We start from the raw sequence: 19,233 nt of genomic DNA on the forward strand, positions 1-19,233 counted from the left end.
TGGCTCAGTATAAAAATGCTTTGCACAGTCTTTCATTAAAATATAAATAGAACAAAATACTTAAATTTAAAAGCAACCTCTAAGAGAAACAAACAAAAAAAAAAATCATTTATTATTTCACAATTTGGGGAAAATGTCAATTTGTTCTGAGCCTTCAAACTGCTTTAAATTACTAAAAAAATAACCAATGTGGGTTTAAATTATCTCAAAATACAACCACTTTGTCGGAGTGAAAGTCACTAGAACGCCATTTTGCTTTAAATATTATATAGATTTTACATTTAGTGGATAAGTTAAATCTGAATTAAGAAAATATTACAAGCATGATCAAGCTTCAAGATTGCAATTCCCAGACTCCAGTGGAAAGCTACAGGACACCTTCAGTAGTAAGTCTTCCAAACTATTCCCAAACCAGTGGAGATGGAGGCATCTCAGATGGCTGAGCAACAGTGGAACTGCAATGGTTAAAGAGAGCACAAAAGTTAAACGATAATGACCATAGTTTTAGACATGCAAATATTAAAATTATCAGAATGATTATTACCTAAAGAAATGAGATTTATGAAATTTGACCTGAAGAACCCCTTTAAAAACCTTTACATTGGAGTGCATCCAGCCATACTGACTGACACCCGTCTTGTTACCTGGTGATCAGAGACCAAGTCCTGTCCCCGCAAGTGTCATCACTTACAGGTGCAGATTGCGTCTCTGCTGGGGTTTTTCCCCCTTACAATGCGCACTGATAGTATGCTCTTGCTAGCTTGTCATGACTCATCACAGCCAGCAAGGGAGCGCACTGTCACTGTGCATTAAAAGAGACTCTTGTACAGTGACCCGATCCTACTGAGCATCCATCAGCATTATCAACTGACACATGCTCAGAAGAGCAGGGACTAGCCCAGCTCCTGAAATAGAGGTCACTTATGATGCCTTGTTGCGGGGTGGGAGCAGAGGCTGCAGCAGCAGCTTCTGCCTCTTGATGACGGTCTCATTTGAGTATCCCAGCATGCACTGCGGATTGTCAAACAAAGCTTCAAACAGGAAGTAGGTAACAAATAAAACAGTGTAGCGAGTGAAGGATAGGGACTTTTTAATTAAAGTATATCATTAAAGAGATTAGATTATTACATTAAATATACACAGTCATTTAGGATTAAAATAAATGTTCATTTCAGACCACCCCTGAAACTGGCCACCACTCTCACTCCAAGAGATGTGCCTATTCCCCAGTAACAAGGAAGTAAGGAGACTGCGGAGCTTTGTGCTGCTCAAGACACAGTTTGAGAATAACCTTTTAAGGGTTCCTTTCAGTGGAACCAAAGCAGCTAGGCCAACCTGTGGAAAAAGAAGCCCTACAGTATGATCCCTTCTCCATGAAGCATTACTTTCGGCCTAATGTAGCCAGGCAGGCAACACTCTTGACATACGTCAAACCCAGACTAGAGTATCAGGGGGATATCCACCACTCCGTGGGATAATTGGCATAGAGCTTGGTGATACAAGAGTTGCATGCAGCTGCTCTGCCATGGAAACCCATGCCATGAAGCTCCAGGGTGCACTGCTTTTGGGCCGAGGGTAATGTCAGAGGCTTAGACTCTGCTGTATGGAGACAGCAGTATGTTGGCAACTTAGGTACTATGCGTCTCAGGAATCTGTGACCCCGCTCTGTAACCTTATGTGGTCTCCAATTTGTAGCGGAGATGCTGTGGTTCTTAAACACTTCCCTCCTAAATATTCCACTATCACCTATGAGTGGCATTATTGAAGTGGGAGAGATTTAATCCAATTACTGGACCGTGTTGGTATCGGTGACATCTATAGAAAGCCATTCTGACACAAATGTTAGTAAAAGCGGATGGCATGGAGAGGGGCTGGATATTATACACATGGGGCAATGGGACAGAATGAATTTAATGAGTAAGATACAAGTCCTAATACTTCTTTCCATACAGTGTATATGCTTATTACAGGCCATTAATGAGCGACCAGTGTGTGTCTGATATTCAATAGCCCATAATCAGCAAAGCAGCCCATAAAACCTCACCTAAATAAAACTATTAATGTGAAATCCCATCAATTATTCACTTTACACTGGTGTTTAACTGTTGCATTTTTTGTGGAATTACATAATGCACAACATTTTGTAACACCAGCTCCGACAATTTTCTGAAAAGTGAGTGTAGCTTAGCAGAAGAGTAGTAAGCCTACAACAGCTGAACAGATTCACTGTGAAAATGCCAAAAATGCAGTAAATTATAAAAGAAATGTATTCTAGCTCATGACTGGAAAATTTTTTCTGACCCTGGCAGCCTGGAAGATGGGCCATGCAAAAGAGAACCTGAGTCAGTGCTATATGTCAAACAAGATATAAATTTTGTTCAAAATAGATAATTATTACACACAACACAAAAACATGTTTCAGAGCAGACAGTAGAATAAAACATGACTATAGTGGTTAGTGACGACAAACCCAAAATAACCATGAGTGTCAGGTAAAAACAGCAAAACACAAACGGTTAAGTAAAGGCAAGTAATACTGACATGTTGCCAAAAATCACTATCTCGGATAGTCAATCACCTATCTAATTGCAGGGCCTATCCAGTGATAAGTAAAGCACCAGATGGGGGTAGTGTATGGCTTCCAATTAAATTACCTGAATAAATATCCTCATAGGAGCCAATACCTCCCTTGTACCATACCTAGATATAACAAATCCCACCAGGCTGTATATCATTAGTGATGCATAAGTGATTCAGTAAAAGGCAGCACCTTAAAATAGTAGGATAAAGACATTAGTACCAGTCATTATGAGCCGTGGTGTCTGGTGCTTTACTTATCTCTGGATAGGCCCTGCAATTAGGCTACTTTCACACATCAGGTTTTTTCCGACAGGCAGGATCCGGCCATTTGCTAAAAAACCGGATCTGGCGTAAATTTTGGAGAACTGAAGTGGATCCATTTTTCTGCCGGATACGTTTAGCAGGTTTATATCTGTCTCCTGGGGGCTGACCAATTGAATCTGAGCATGTGCAGACTTAAAAAACCGGATCCGGTGGCCAGATCCGGCGCATTCCAGGGCCCATAGGCTTCTATTATAGCAAAAAAACGGAAGCGCCGGATTCGGCGCTGTCCGGTTTTTCGCTGCAGACAAAAAACGTTACTAGAGATGTTTTTTCCAGAAGCCGGAATGAAACCTGAAGAAAAGGAAGGCCATGCGGCACGATCCGGCGCTAATACAATTCAATGAAACTGGATCCGGCAGCAGCTTTCGCCGGATCTGGTTTTTTAACAAATAGCCAGATCCTGCCTGTCGGAAAAAACCTGATGTGTGAAAGTAGACTTAGATAGGTGATTGACTATCCGAGATAGTGATTTTTGGCAACATGTCAGTATTACTTGCCTTTACTTAACTGGTTGTGTTATGCCGTTTGTACCTGACACTCATTGTTATTTTGGGTTTGTCGTCACTAACCACTATAGTCATGTCTTATTCTACTGTCTGCTCTGAAACATGTTTTGTATTGTGTGTAATAATTATCTATTTTGAATAAAATTTATATATCTTGTCTGACATATAGCACTGACTCAGGTTTTCTTTTGTATGGTATATTGTAATGAGTCGCTATTTTTCATATGCAGTTGGCATATAGATGCAAATTCAGGCATCATTGAATTGTGATATGATGTTTTGGAGAATATATGTGCCAGCCTGAAAGATGGGCCAGATTAAAATAAATGGTGAGCACCTCTTAATGAATTTGACAGACCTTACTCCTTTTGGTCAAGACAGGAGTAGGAAATGACACGTCTTTTCAAATTTTCTCTTTTATGGGGGGTACAAGACTCCTCAGATAACAAGGATGACTAGCACAATGTCAGATATAAGCAGAAGCCTTACTGATAGAGTACAAGGAGTACACATACCTTATAAAGCTTTTAAAAGCAGCAGACTGAGGGTTAATGCAGAGAGGCACTCTGTTCCCTTTTTGCTGCTCCAAAATGAACTGATGGATGATTTCTGCACAAAAAAAAAGATAAAAAGCAAAAAAAGAAAGTAATGTTACAATGAACTTATTGTAATTGTCAATAATATTAGCTACATAAGCATTCTGCATCTTTGTGGCAAACTCTCAATAATGTATTTCTGATTTTTCCTTAAAGAAGCACTCCTCCTCCCATCAAAATTTGTATCCCGCTAATATATTGCAGTCACCATATTATACAGCACTGTGTACTTACAATTGCTCATTTTGCCTTTCTACGCAGGTAATTTTTCTGTTCTTTAGGTCTATGGACATCATGTGATTGAAACTGACTAGCTGAATCCTTCTAAGCTCTATGTAGAAACAGGAAGTCAATTTTCCTTGTATGACTCATAAGTCACTGAGAAAAAGTCTCTGGTAGTGGAAGGAGGAAGCAGCTGGGTCAGGAGTTGAAGAGGGAAATAAGTGAAGGGACAAGAGAGTTCCTGTTTCTACATAAAGAGAAGAGAAGAATTAGCTGGGTAGAAAGGCAAAATTAGCAACTTATGAAATGTTTATAATTGTACTTCAGCAACCATAGAAATAAGTTTTATATACAAATTCTAATATATATGAATATATATATATATATATATATATATATATATATATATATATATATATATATATATATATTTTTTTTTTTTTTTTTTTTTGGATGTGCCTATCCACTTTTTCTTGTTGCCATTTTTGTTGGTCAGCAGTTTTGGAATGGCGCTCCCGAGGATAAAGACGGGGGTTTCTTCAATGTGAGTCCGAGGGGATGTTTTTCCTTTTCTAACCATAGAAATAGGTAATACATCTAAAAATACTGAAGATGGCCATGGCTTTGACAAAGATCGTTCAGATCGAATCGCGTTGCCGTGTCCGTGATTATGGCACACACTATGGAGAGTTCTTTGTATTTTAAATGGTGAAATAAAGAAGTGATTTTACGCAGCTGGAACAAAATAACCTCATTTTGATCAGAAAATGAATACAGGCATGAAGATCGCAGACGTATAACCTCCATCCTCTAACATATGTATAAATCATTTTTCCATGTTAAAATTGTTCCATAAAGTACATACACTGTGTTCCAAATTATTATTCAAAAAATATTTCCTCATATTTTCTCTAAATTACCTATATGATTTGCAGTCATTGTTATTTTCCAGTCATCTAATATTCTAGTATAATTGCAATGTTTTTGAACAAACTGCCTATGAAAACAGTATATTTTTAAAAAGAATAAAACACTCAAAATGCATGTTCCAAATTATTATGCACAGCAGAGTTTTCAACCTTTTTATTTTGAACAAAAAAATGATCCATTGTGAAATTATAAGCATTATCAGCTTATTACAAAATGAAATCAAACTGTTTTCAAGTCAAAACTTTCATCTAGGTGATGTTACATTTGCACATAGGACCCCTTGTTCGAAAGAAGCTTCTGAACTCTCTCGTCTATTGAATTTGCCAGTTTTTGGATGGTTTGTGCTTCAATTGTTTTGCATGTGGACAGAATACCCTCCCAGAGCTGTTGCTTAGATGTGAACTGCCTCCCACCATCATAGACACTCCTTTTGATGATGCTCCAGAGGTTCTCAATGGGGTTGAGGTCAGGGGAAGATGGTGGCCACACCATAAGTTTGTCCTCTTTTATGCCCATAGCAGCCAGAGATGCAGATGTGTTATTTGCAGCATGAGACAGTGCATTATCATGCATGAAAATGATCTTGCTGCGGAAAGCACGGTTCTTCCTCTTGAACCATGGCAGGAAGTGCTGTTTTAGAAACTCCACATAGATTATGGAGTTCATCTTTACCCCTTCAGGGATCCTAAAGGGGCCGACAATCTCTCTCCCCATGATTCCAGCCCAAAACATTACTCCACCTCCTCCTTGTTGGCGCCTTAGCCGTGTTTTCATGGGGTGTCCATCAACCAGCCATCCTCCACTCCATCCATCTGGACAATCGAGCGTTGCACGGCACTCATCGGTGAACAAAACAGTTTGGAAGTCAGTCTTCATGTATCGTTTGGCCCACTGGAGCCGTTTCTGCTTGTGTGCAGTGGATAGAGGTGGTCGACAGGATGGCTTACGCACAGTTGCAAACCTCTGAAGGACCCTGCATCTTGTGGTTCGGGGGACGTTGGAGGCACCAGCAGCTTCAAAAACTTGTCTGCTGCTATGACAAGGCATTTTTGCAGCTGCTCTTTTAACCTGACGCAATTGCCTGTTGGAAAGAGTCCTCAATTTTTCCTTATCAGCACGCACACGTGTGTGCTGGGAATCAGCTACATACTTCTTGATTGTGCGATGATCACGATGAAGTGTCTTGGCAATGTTGATTGTAGTCATGCCTTGACCCAAATACTCCACAATTTGTTGCTTCTCAGCAGCCGACACATCCTTTTTCTTTCTCATTTTGGCAAAAAATGTAGGCTGCTTAATAATGTGGAACAGCCTTCTTAAGTAGTCTTGCCTTTATTTGGACACACCTGCCAAACTAATTTGCACAGGTATCTGCAATTGCTTTCAGTGATATAAAGAGCCCTGACACACATCACCATCAATGAGTTTAAATGACAAACAAAAAAATTCTAACCTTATCACTCCTAAACTCTTTTTGCATAATAATTTGGAACACAGTTTAATGAATCTATTACATGGGCGGACATAACCCGACTGCAGGATAACAGTAATCTAATATACGAGTATAAAGCTCAATGTGGGTGTGTGGGTGTGTGTGTGTGTGTGTGTGTGTATGTCCGGGATTGGCATCTGCACCGTCGCAACTACAGCCACAAAATTTTGCACAGTCACACGTCTGGACCCCGAGAGCGTCATAGGCTATGTTGTGAGGCGAAATTTTAACCCCGCGCGTTCCAATTCACCAAACAATTTTGCCCCTATCTACATAATGGGGAAAAAGTGAAAGGAAAGTGTTGGGAGGCAAATTGACAGCTGCCAGATGTGAACAAGGGGGACTTAAAGAATGAGAGCGATGGTGCCAAAGAGTATATACCGTACAGTTGCTAAGGTGGGGCCCTGACACGGGATACTCACCACACACAGGGATATGAACACACACAAAATGCGCCACACACTACCACGTGCTTCAACACATATACCACCCTCAGCACACGTCTCCATACATACACCAACCTCGCCACATAAAAGTCGAAACACAAAAGTCACCACTCAAAACTTGCCACGCTGTCCCAGAGCTGTTTAAAAGATGAAAAATGAGCTGTGATTGGTTGCTATCAGCAACAGTTTTCTTTGTAGACAGTTGTGGTAACTGAGGCCTATTATTCTTATAATTTCTATGGTGTTATCGTCCTTCTGTAAAGCTGGAAATAACACAATTTATTACCGTGCCAACACAGACCACCCTCTGACACAGACTGCAGGGGGAACCCAGTATCACACAGGATAGGATTAGATACACGGCTCAGCAGGCAGTATCACACAGGATCGGATTAGATACACGGCTCAGCAGCCAGTATCACACAGGATAGGATTAGATACACAGCTCAGCAGCCAGTATCACACAGGATATGAATAGATACACGGCTCAGCAGACAGTATCACACAGGATATGAATAGATACACGGCTCAGCACACAGTATCACACAGAATAGTATTAGATACACAGCTCAGCAGACAGTATCACACAGAATAGGATTAGATACACGGCTCAGCAGTCAGTATCACACAGGGTAGGATTAGATGCACAGTTTTTATGTGCAATATAATCATTATAATTTGTTATAACTAACCACAGTTGGATACTATGCCCGGGCAAGGCTGGGCTCTTCAGCTAGTAAATGTAGAATAAGATTCCAGTGATTGTGAAATGATCAACTGCCATTATTTCTCATAATAACTTTGGGAAAAGTAAATTCTTTCTATGTGACAGTTGCCTGGGTATCGGTGGCCTGGGTATAGTCTCTCAAGCACTCACTGTCACTTTAAAGCGAATCTGTCACCTCATTTTTGGCATATGAGATGCGGCCACCGCCATCAGAGGCATTCTGTTAAGCTGTACATAAGCCCCTGAAAGAGAAGAAAAACGAGGCACTCTATACCTCAGCTACTTAGATAATTTACTTAATGGATATTACAATTCATCCTTCTCACTGCACCTGCATGTTACAGATAAGTGACTGCACATTACTCTCTATTTTGATCAGTTCCAGCAGTTCGGTAGCATTGCTATTACTGCTTCTTAGTTGGATGTTACATGCATTTGTGGAATACCCTATTTGGGGCCATGCGCCATTGTGTCTAGACGTAGAAGCCAGATGTGGTTGGCAAAGTATTAATTGCTTTTATAAGTGTGTATATAGCGAGTGATAAAATTTTACACAAAATTATATATTCTCCCATTACAGGTGTACGCACGGGTTTGTGTGTTGCCCATTGTACATGTACAAGTGATAAATTCTCGCACATATTTAGCACCCTGCGGTGGAATTTGACCAGTGTTGCTTCGGACTAGCATAGTCGGCAGAGATATTCTTACCTTCAAAAACTAAAGAACTGAAACCTGATTATGTCAATGGGATCTATCAGGATTCATTTGTTTCTGTCTGAAAACAGATTCAAAGCAACAGTCATTGCCCTATTAAAGGGGTTGTCTGGTAGAAATTGATAAGTCTGTAGTCACTGGCTGCGAGGATTTGCCAGTTTAGACCCAGGACCGGAGGGGATGTATGGGATATACATACCCCGACCAGTAGGCGTGGCCTTGCTCCTTTCACTTGCATTGACGCAGCCATCTAGTGTACGGAACGAGGGGGTGCCCACTGTCCGGGAGTATGTAACTCTTACATACCCTCTTGGTTTCAGATCTAAAATCTGCAAAACCCTGCAGCACACTGAGTGACTGCAGACTTGTCAATTCGGATCCGACAACCCCTTTAATAGTGAAAGCCATAAAAATGTGAAAAATTTTTTATCTGGAGATGGACCTCATCTTATTTGAAAAATATTAGGCAGAGCTTAAAACGAACCTGTCAGCAGTTTTGGCCAATATAAGATACGGCCACCGCCTTTCAGGTCTTATTTACAGCGTTGTATAATGCTGTAGATAAACCCCCGATCCGACCTGAAAGATAAGAAAAACAAGTTTTATTATACTCACCCGTGGGGCGGTCCAGTCTGATGGGTGTTGCAGGTCCGGGTCCGGCGCCTCCCATCTTCTTGTGATGCCGCCCTCCTGCTCCTGCACAGGCATACTTCTCTGCCCTGTTGAGGACAGAGCAAAGTACTGCAGTGGGCAGGCGCCAGGAAATGTCAGAGGCCCAGCACCTACACACTGCAGTACTTTGCTCAACCCTCAACAGGGCAGAGAAGTACGCCTGTGCAGGAACGCGATGCCGGGGAGCCATGAAGCAAGCAGGAGGGCGGCATTGCAAGAAGATGGGAGGCGCCAGACCAAGACCTGCGACACCCATCTGACTGGACCGCCCCCCGGGTGAGTATAATTAAACTCATTTTTCTTATGTTTCAGGTCGGATCAGGGGCTTACCTACAGCATTATTAGAATGCTGTAGATAAGCCCTGAAAGGCAGTGGCCGCATCTTATATCGGTGAAAACTGCTGACAGGTTCCCTTTAAGAAAAAAAAAAAAGTTCTGCTAAAAAGGCTTAGACTATTCCAGGCGATATGCCAAGATATTCTGATTGGAAAAGATCCGACAACTGGGACCCCCATCCATCCCCCAAACAGAGCAGTGCAGCACATTTTAATGAGTCCATATTACATTTTCTAGCTAGGTGGGTGCCTAAAAGGTGCAGACATGGTTTATACACCCCACCCCTTGATCCAAGCATATCTCCACTCTACAGAAGACACCACTTACCCTTCACCTGCCGTACAGAACTAAGGTTCTTTTCAAAAGTGTCATCAAATTTTGGATTTGTGATTGGCTCAAAGTCACTGGTGTAGACCCTGCCCGTAGAGGTGGAGAAACAACATTTGCACATGCAGGTATGATATCGCAGACGTCCTTCATCCAGGTAGGGGTGAGCCAATGCATCTTTAGCAGATATCCGTTTGGACTGTAGCAAATAAAGATGTGCATGATTAGTTCTCTTCTGGTGTTAATAAACCAAAAACATTCTGACTTAAGGGGTTTAAAAAGCTGTTTCCGCTTCTTGCGGAATTCAGCCAAAAGCTGTAATGCACCAAAGACTTGAGAACAGGAGCCATTCTTATATATTGCAGCTTTTCCTTTTGTCTCAAATAGGGGTGTCCCTGTGATGTGCAGATGCTCTATTAGGGTATATGGACAGGGGACTAAAATTTTGTATCACACTTTCTAGTAGACCTAAGTCTCTGTATAGTTCAATGACATAGTCCTTGGATGTGCTTGGGGTAAAGCAGCCATGGGCCGAGACTAAACATAGAATACGATATACCACCTCCTCCATAAGTGACAGGTCACATAAATGTCAAGTTTAGTCCTATTCACGTTAGTCCATGACGGAAACATCCAGGGTGTAAGCAGAGCATTTTATTCTAATGTATAGCAGAAAATATCACAGTTCCACATTTTATAAATTCTAAGACAGGAGACTGTTCACTAGAGCCCTTCTAGGACCTTTCACATAGTTGAGCAATCTGTTGATTCTATGGTGGTACAATTAGAAGCATCTCATACATCAATTAGTAACAAAGTCCAAACCAGGAGACTGACGGACCAAGCATGAAAATTTCGCATAGGAAATAATGAAGTGTTTCAGGTTCAAAGCTCAGCTAAGTGACTGCAGAAGAGGAGTCAGGCGCATTGGGAACTGTTCATTTAAGGTCTGATATGTTAATAGACTTCCTATGAGCATGCGTGCTCCACTGGTATAGTGAAATTAAAGTGAAATTAAAGTGAAAAATTCCCAATAACAGACAAAGCAAGTGGAAATAAGTATTGAACACATCACTAATTTGTATATTTCTAAAGGTGCTATTGACACAAAATTCTCACCAGATGTCGGTAACAACCCATCCAATCCACACAGGCAAAAAAATCTTATAGATGTCCATAAATTAAGTTCTGTGCAATAATGAGAACTGGCACAGGTAAAAAGTATTGACCATGCTTAATAAAATGTAATACTTCATGCAAAAGCCTTTGTTGCTGATGACCCCTTCAAGACGCCTCCTGTATGGAGAAACTAGTCAATGCATTGCTCAGGTGTGATTTTGGTCCATTTTTCCACACAAACACTCTTAAAGTCCTGAAGCTCCAGTGGGCTTCAATGAACTCTGAGCTTTAGTTCCTTCCATACATCTTCTATTGGATACAGGTCTGGTGATTGGCTCTGCCATTCTAGCAACTTTATTTTCTCTCTCTGAAACCAACTGAGAGTTTCATAGAATGTTAGAGTTGGAAGGGACGTCAAAAGGTCATCGTGTCCAACGCCCTGCCCAATGCAGGATTCACTAAACATATCAGACAGATATCTGTCCGGCCTCTGTTTGAAGACTTCCATTGGAGGAGAACTCACCACCTCTCATGGCAGCCTGTTCTACTCATTGATCACCCTCACTGTCAAAATTTTTTTCTAATATCTAATCTGTATCTTCTCTCAGTCTCATGTATCCATGTGCAAATAAGAATAAAGGATGATCCCTCTACACTGTGATATCCCTTCAGATATTTGTAGACAGCTAATAAGTCTCCACTTAGCCTTCTTTTTTGCAAGCTAAACATTCCTAGATCCTTTAACCATTCCTGGTCTGGCATGATTTGCTTGCTACAAAGACATGCTGTCTATGGTTAATTACTATCCAAGTACTTGCATACATGTAGTTTAATAATTTATTCTAAGATCTTTGCTGGTATAGAAGTAAGGCTCACTGGCATGTAATTTCTTGGCTCCATCTTCTTTCCTTTTTTGAAGATAGCAACAACATTTGCCCTTCTCCAATGTTCTGGGACTTCTTTTCTCCAGGATTATTTCAAAGATTTTGGCTAGTGGTTCTGCCATTTCCTCTGCTAATGCTTTCAGTACCCTAGGATGTAATTCAACTGTACCAGGAGATTTAAACTCATGTAAATTAGCTAAGTTTTCCCTCACCATCTCTCTGTTTATAGAGTGGATTCTTTTATTCTTTGATGGCACCATGAAGATCAGTGGATGTTACTTACAATTGCGAGCACAAATGCAAAATAGGAATTTAAGTTTGTCATTCTCAAGAACATTTTTGAGCACTTCACCCTTTTCATCATGTAAAAATCCTAGATTATCTTTGACATTTCTTTTGTTCTTGACATACCCCCAAAATCCTTTTTTTTTTTTTTTTTTTTTTAACTGCTTTTGATCTCAGTGGCAAGCCTCACTTCATTACTGGCTTTAGCTCTTCTTTCCTTGGCTGGTAGATGGCAGCAAATTTTTATCAAGAGTCTCTCGGTACATTTTTACATTCATCCTTCCTTCAATAATATGAAATTTGCCAGTGCCGTATGCTGAAAAACAGCCCCACACCATGATGTCCCCACCTCCAAACTTCACTGTTGGTATGGTGTTTTTGGGCTGATATGCACTACCTTTTGGCTTCCAAACGTGGTGTATATTATAGTGTAGGGACTCGCAAGTATGAGGACCTTTGACAGATTGCGAGCTTGCCTATTTTGGCCAAAATATTGACCAATATCGTTCATAGACATATTTTTTGCCCGTTATATGTTTATTCAGGGTGCAGCCAAGCCCATCAATGTTGGCCTTGTAAACTAGGGTGTATGTCATCATGGGGTGCACTTCGATAGATTAGGCAGGCTGTCCAGCACATTACACTGTGTGTGACCAGCACCCTATGCAAGCCTATTTTGTGTGCAATTTTAAATACTAAGCCATTGCCCCATCCATGAATTGGTAGGTTCTGAGTGGTTGTCTCATCAGTATTTTGCAATTTTGCATCTGTGTTGCCTTCATCTTTATTAAGTAGGTATGCTGCATCCTGATGCATTAGTTTTGGGTCCTCGGCAGCTAAATACTGTTGCTCTTTTTTCTGGGTTAATTAATAAATGGTGTGTATTATGGCATCCAAAGAATTCAATTTTGGTCTCATCTGACCAGGCTATATTCTCCCCATATTTCACAGGCTTGTCTAAATGTCGTTCAATAAACTTTAAACGTACTTGAACATGCTTTTTGTTGAGCAATGGAGTTTAGCGTGATGAGTGTGTACATACAGGCCATCTAGGTTGAGACATTAGTTATGGTTTTCTTTGAAAAAATTTACTTGCTGATCCAGGTCTTTGTGTAGCTCTACACAAGTGGTTTTTGGCTCTTGGACAACTCTTCTGATAATTCTTTTCACTCCTCTGTCTGAAATCTTCCGGGGAGCACCTGGTCGTAGTCCGTTTATGGTGAAATTATGTTATTTGCACTTCCGAAATATTGCCTCAACAGTGCTCACTGGAACCTTCAGTAGTTTAAAAATTCTTCTGTGACCAATGCCATCAGTATGTTTGGCAACAATAAGGTTGTGAATGTCTTGAGACTGCTCTCTGAATTTGCCCATGAGATGTTTCTTATGTGGCATTTGCTAATGAAACCTTTTTATAGTCCATCAGCTGAACCAGCTGAAATTATTTTTCACAAAGTTCCAGGATTTATTTCAAATTACTGGCAGATTTCAGCTGGTGTAATGATTTTCCATGGAGTTTTGCACCTCTCTCTCTCTGCATTATGGACATCTATTTTTTGCTTTCTTTGTCCGTGTGGATTGCATGGGTTGTTACCGTATATAATAGAATATAAGCCGAGATTTTCAGCCCGTTTTTTTGGGCTGAAAGTCCCCCTCTCGGCTTATATTTGAGTCATATACACCGGGGGGTCAGAGGGGGAGGGGGGGCGGGGGTGTCAGGTCATACTTACCCATCCTGACGCTGTGTCTTGAGCCCCCAGCTTCTCCCCGTGCTCTCTCTTCCTGCCTTCAGCGGTCACGTGGTGCCGCTCATTAAAACTCATGAATATGCGTATATTCATGAGTTTTAATGAGCGGTACCACATGACCGCTGAAGGCAGGAAGAGAGAGCGCGGAGAAGCTGGGGGCTCAAGACACAGCGTCAGGACGGGTAAGTATAGCGATACTCCCCTGTCCTGCGTCCATGGCTGCTTGCTGCTGTCTGTCATCGGTCAGTGACTTCAGACAGCAGAGGGCGCGGTGACGTGATTAGTGCGCGCCGTGCCCCCTGCAGTCTGAACGTCACTGACTGATGACGTGGCAGATAGCGGTGAGCAGCCATGGACGCAGGACAGGTGAGTATCTGACACCTAGCGACGGAGAGGTGAGTATGTCATTTTTTTTATTTTTACATGCTGCAGCAGCAGCAGCACATGGGGAAATAATCTTAAGGAGCTTCTAATGGGGGCAGCACATGGGGGAATAATCTATGGAGCTTCTAATGGGGGCAGTATATGGGGGAACAATATGGAGCTTCTTATGGGGGCAGCATATGGGGGAACAATATGGAGCTTCTTATGGGGGAACAATCTATGGAGCTTCTTATGGGGGCAGCATATGGGGGAATAATCTATGGAGCATTTCCCACCCTAGGCTTATACTCGAGTCAATAAGTTTTCCCAGTTTTTTGTGGCAAAATTAGGGGGTCGGCTTATACTCGGGTTGGCTTATACTCGAGTATATACGGTACTTAGAAAATTGATGACTTCTTTCCCCTGCTGTATATAAATAACCCCCAGTCTCTATCATATTGGAACTTCAATGGATGATTAATAAACAGATGACATTGTTCACTGCTGAAGAGCTTACATTAATGGCACAAACCACAAGGGGGTGCTCAATCCACACAAAACCAGCATTACATAATGAGAATTTAGCCCGTCATGCTGTGGCCCCGTTTAATAAAAAAATTAAGTGTGCCCCTAGGAGGACGATGATGTCCACAGGCTGTTCTATAGGGAACAATTCCTAGCTTGTGTCTCTTAGATTCTCCTAACTGGACTAATGGTTAGCAATTTACACTGCATGGAGGATAATGCACATGACCCTTGTACACCGGGCTAAGCGTTACTTTACATAGCACAGGGACGTCAGAGAATACACTGGTCTTCTAGCACTTCAGTGACCGGCTGAACACACAATTTCTACCATTTTATATGTCAATACAGCAGTCTATTTCTATAGGTAGACTATCTAAGTAAAAGCAGCGTCACCACACCATAAAGGCTGCTATATACTAATGTCCAGGGTGTCACTAAACTGGCGTTTCAGGATGTTCTCCAGTCATTTGGTTTAAATTCTCAGAAATATCTAATTACAAAAGCCAGAGATGCAAAATCCATTAGTGGCTGGCGCCATCCTCCTCCACTTCTTAAAGAGGCCCTGTCGCTTAGCCAAAAGTGGCCAATTTTGCTCTTAATTTATTCCCAACACCTCCCTGAGTATACAAATTTTATAGTAATTACCAAAGGGATGGTGCTCAGAGGTGAATAATGCAGAATAGCTTAAAGACACCCCCTAAAGAATCCAGAAAAGAACATCCAAATTAGCACAAAATAAAAAGGCCCATATCCATGGATCCATATGGCTGACGTAAAAACAAGAGACTGAATACTCAGGTGAGCAGAAGGAATAAAATTAGAGAAAAAACTACCCACTTTAGACCCAGTAACCAGTACTCTTTAAAAGTGGGTACAATTTTTTTTTTTTTTTTTTTTAGAAAAAAGTCAAATTTTGTGACACAATTTTTAGTAAGCTAAAATCTGGATTTTTGTCATTTAATTTTTTTTTTTTTTTTTACAAAAACACTAACACCACATATGGGGATTCAGTAGAACGATGCAATATACTATTACTAGTTTGAACTTCTGCCTGTATTAATAATCACATCACTGTTTCTTATTGTTGTCAGAACCCCTCGTGTAGTTTTGTGGGATGGTCTGTTCCACAAGGATGCAGTCATTTGGTAAAGATGTGACCTGTGTGCTCTGGAGCAAACCACTGCACACAGATAATAGAGGGGTTCAGACTACACTAAAACATTTTAGTGAAAGTACTGAAGATTTTTCTCGGTTCGGTCATTGGAGTGCATGACAACAAAAGCTTGATCTGCAGCACAGTATATATTACCCAATGTGGTGTAAAAAGAGGATTATACATTCAAAAGGGAACGTCACCAAATATGTCATCTGTGTCTAATGTTCAAAGGAAACCTGTCAAAAATACCATTCCTAAACTGCCACCATAACAGTAATAGTTTCCTACATAAGTCTCACTCGGAAATAGATCTTAGATCAAATCGGGAAAATATAAGGCTATAAGGTAGTGCATGCCAGCGGTAAGAGTCCATGAGGCGGTCCCAGGCTCCTACTGATAATGCAGTTCCCCGATGTTACAAGGCAGTCCAAGTGCCATCCGGCACATGCATAGGCTGCGGCACATGCATGCATTGGCTGCAGCTTCTCCTGTTGTACGCCGCATACGGCAGATGCCACTGGAGCTGACAGGTATCAGTACTTAATGGCTCAATGGGAGACTGCAACAGCCCCTTTATCCTTTACAGGTAGTGCCCCCTACTTTATAAGAGGTCTCCAATTTTGAAAGGGAACAGGTTTATAATGCTTTAGTCAATATGCAGAACACTATATAGCGGTGTTTAGGGATGGTATATTTGACGACTTTACATTACGACCATGCATCAATTAAAAAAGTTCATAAAGCGACCACTTACAAGCCGATCAATGATCTGTAGTGCGCTGCAAAAATACTTACTGGATCAAAGACCAACATCCTGCAGAGCAGATGAACAGCTTCATGAGTGGCCTGGCTGGACAGTGTATACAAGACCGGAAGAGATGGCTGCAAGAACAAAAGCAAAACACAAGAGATGTAACATGTCAGACTAGTGCAGGAAAAGTGCTGAGTTGCTTCTGAGCCCTGGAGTTATGCAAGCAGACTGAAATTACCAATTTGGGTGATAGATGCCTGGAGTCAGCCAGCACTGCAGTTCTGTCTGCTCAGTTTAATGTCAGCCCAGCGCAGTATCACACTGAGGATCTTGCCACTCGGAAGGAAATCTGCCCTTGAAAAGAACTACTTTTACTTTAGGTAATATTTACACTGCTGCGACTACAGTAAAATTGGGCCAATGCCTGGCACTGATTTTTTGCACAGGGTGGGCTGTCAGCACTTTGTGCCCCTGGTGATGCATGGCTGGTACATATAGCGGACAAGCTGCCAGCATATTTGCTGAACCCACTTAATCACCAGAGTCTGTAGTGTGACAATTACCACACAGTAAACAGACTGCTGGAATAATGTCACCACTTAGAGAACGTGGTGAGAATTAGAAAAACATGCCCGTTTCCAGGGCTGTGGAGTTGGGAGTCCATTATGGTGGAGTCACAGTCATTATAGAGGTCAGACTCCTATAATAAATTGGGTACAGTAGTACAATGCAGGATATGATGTAATTTTTTCACAAGAAAGTTTTGAAATGTCCTTTAAATGTTTGTTCTGTTCCTGATCTAAGGATCTCAGCTCTTAGTTGATTGAGATGAATCTGTGCTGCACTTTATGTCCATGCTCAGTAGTGACCAGTGCTGTGGGGCCACAGATGAGATGAATCTGTGCTGCACTTTATGTCCATGCTCAGTAGTGACCAGTGATGTGGGGTCATAGATGAGATGAATCTGGGCTGCACTTTACGTACATGCTCAGTAGTGGTCAGTGCTGTGGGGTCATAGATGAGATGAATCTGTGCTGCACTTTATGTCCATGCTCAGTAGTGATCAGTGCTGTGGAGTCAGATGAGATGAATCTGTGCTGCACTTTACGTACAAGCTCAGTAGTGACCAGCGCTGTGGGGTCATAGATGAGATGAATCTGGGCTGCACATTATGTACATGCTCAGTAGTGACCAGTGCTGTGGAGTCATAGATGAGATAAATCTGTGCTGCACTATATGTCCATGCTCCATAGTGATCAGTGCTGTGGGGTCATAGATGAGATGAATCTGTGCTGCACTTCACGTACATGCTCAGTAGTGACCAGTGCTGTGGAGTCATAGATGAGATGAATCTGTGCTGCACTTTACGTACATGCTCAGTAGTGATCAGTGCTGTGGAGTCATAGATGAGATGAATCTGTGCTGCACTTTACGTACATGCTCAGTAGTGACCAGTGCTGTGGAGTCATAGATGAGATGAATCTGTGCTGCACTTTATGTACATGCTCAGTAGTGATCAGTGCTGTGGAGTCATAGATGAGATGAATCTGTGCTGCACTTTATGTACATGCTCAGTAGTGACCAATGCTGTGGAGTCATAGATGAGATGAATCTGTGCTGCACTTTACGTACATGCTCAGTAGTGACCAATGCTGTGGAGTCATAGATATAGTGCAGCACAGATTCATCTCATCTATGACCCCACAGCTCTGGTCACTACTGAGCATGTACGTAAAGTGCAGCACAGATTCATCTCATCTATGACCACACAGCACTGGTCACTACTGAGCATGGACATATAGTGCAGCACAGATTCATCTTATGTCCATGCTCAGTAGTGACCAGTGCTGTGTGGTCATAGATGAGATGAATCTGTGCTGCACTTTACGTACATGCTCAGTAGTGACCAGAGCTGTGGGGTCATAGATGAGATGAATCTGTGCTGCACATTATGTACATGCTCAGTAGTGACCAGTGCTGTGGAGTCATAGATGAGATGAGATGAATCTGGGCTGCACTTTACATACATGCTCAGTAGTGATCAGTGCTGTGGAGTCATAGATGAGATGAATCTGTGCTGCACTTTATGTCCATGCTCAGTAGTGACCAGTGCTGTGGAGTCATAGATGAGATGAATCTGTGCTGCACTTTATGTACATGCTCAGCAGTGACCAGTGCTGTGGAGTCATAGATGAGATGAATCTGTGCTGCACTTTACGTACATGCTCAGTAGTGACCAATGCTGTGGAGTCATAGATAAGATGAATCTGTGCTGCACTATATGTCCATGCTCAGTAGTGACCAGTGCTGTGTGGTCATAGATGAGATGAATCTGTGCTGCACTTTACGTACATGCTCAGTAGTGACCAGAGCTGTGGGGTCATAGATGAGATGAATCTGTGCTGCACATTATGTACATGCTCAGTAGTGACCAGTGCTGTGGAGTCATAGATGAGATGAGATGAATCTGGGCTGCACTTTACATACATGCTCAGTAGTGATCAGTGCTGTGGAGTCATAGATG

At 41.8% G+C, this 19,233-nt stretch overlaps 1 protein-coding gene across 4 annotated transcripts in view; it reads right to left on the reverse strand.

Moving 5' to 3' along the window:
* NLK (nemo like kinase) overlaps positions 1-19,233 on the reverse strand; it is a 202,232-nt gene that overhangs the window by 1,365 nt on the left and 181,634 nt on the right. The window contains exons 8-11 of one of the 4 annotated variants that reach the window (XR_012228903.1): positions 16,754-16,840; positions 9,876-10,074; positions 3,926-4,019; positions 320-455 (exon numbers count right to left, since the gene is read on the reverse strand). Coding sequence is in view for 2 of the 4 variants with exons in the window: in XM_073565610.1 (XP_073421711.1) it covers positions 401-455; positions 3,926-4,019; positions 9,876-10,074; positions 16,754-16,840 (435 nt within the window). In the remaining 2 variants the exon portion in view is untranslated. Of the gene's footprint in view, positions 1-95; positions 456-3,925; positions 4,020-4,259; positions 4,476-9,875; positions 10,075-16,753; positions 16,841-19,233 lie in introns of those variants that run through there. The other 3 variants (XM_073565610.1, XR_012228902.1, XM_073565611.1) reach the window with 3 other exon arrangements.

The sequence above is a fragment of the Dendrobates tinctorius genome, unplaced genomic scaffold, assembly GCF_039654945.1.
Source record: "Dendrobates tinctorius isolate UK_male_01 unplaced genomic scaffold, ASM3965494v1 ptg000016l, whole genome shotgun sequence".
NCBI classification, from domain to species: Eukaryota; Metazoa; Chordata; class Amphibia; order Anura; family Dendrobatidae; genus Dendrobates; species Dendrobates tinctorius.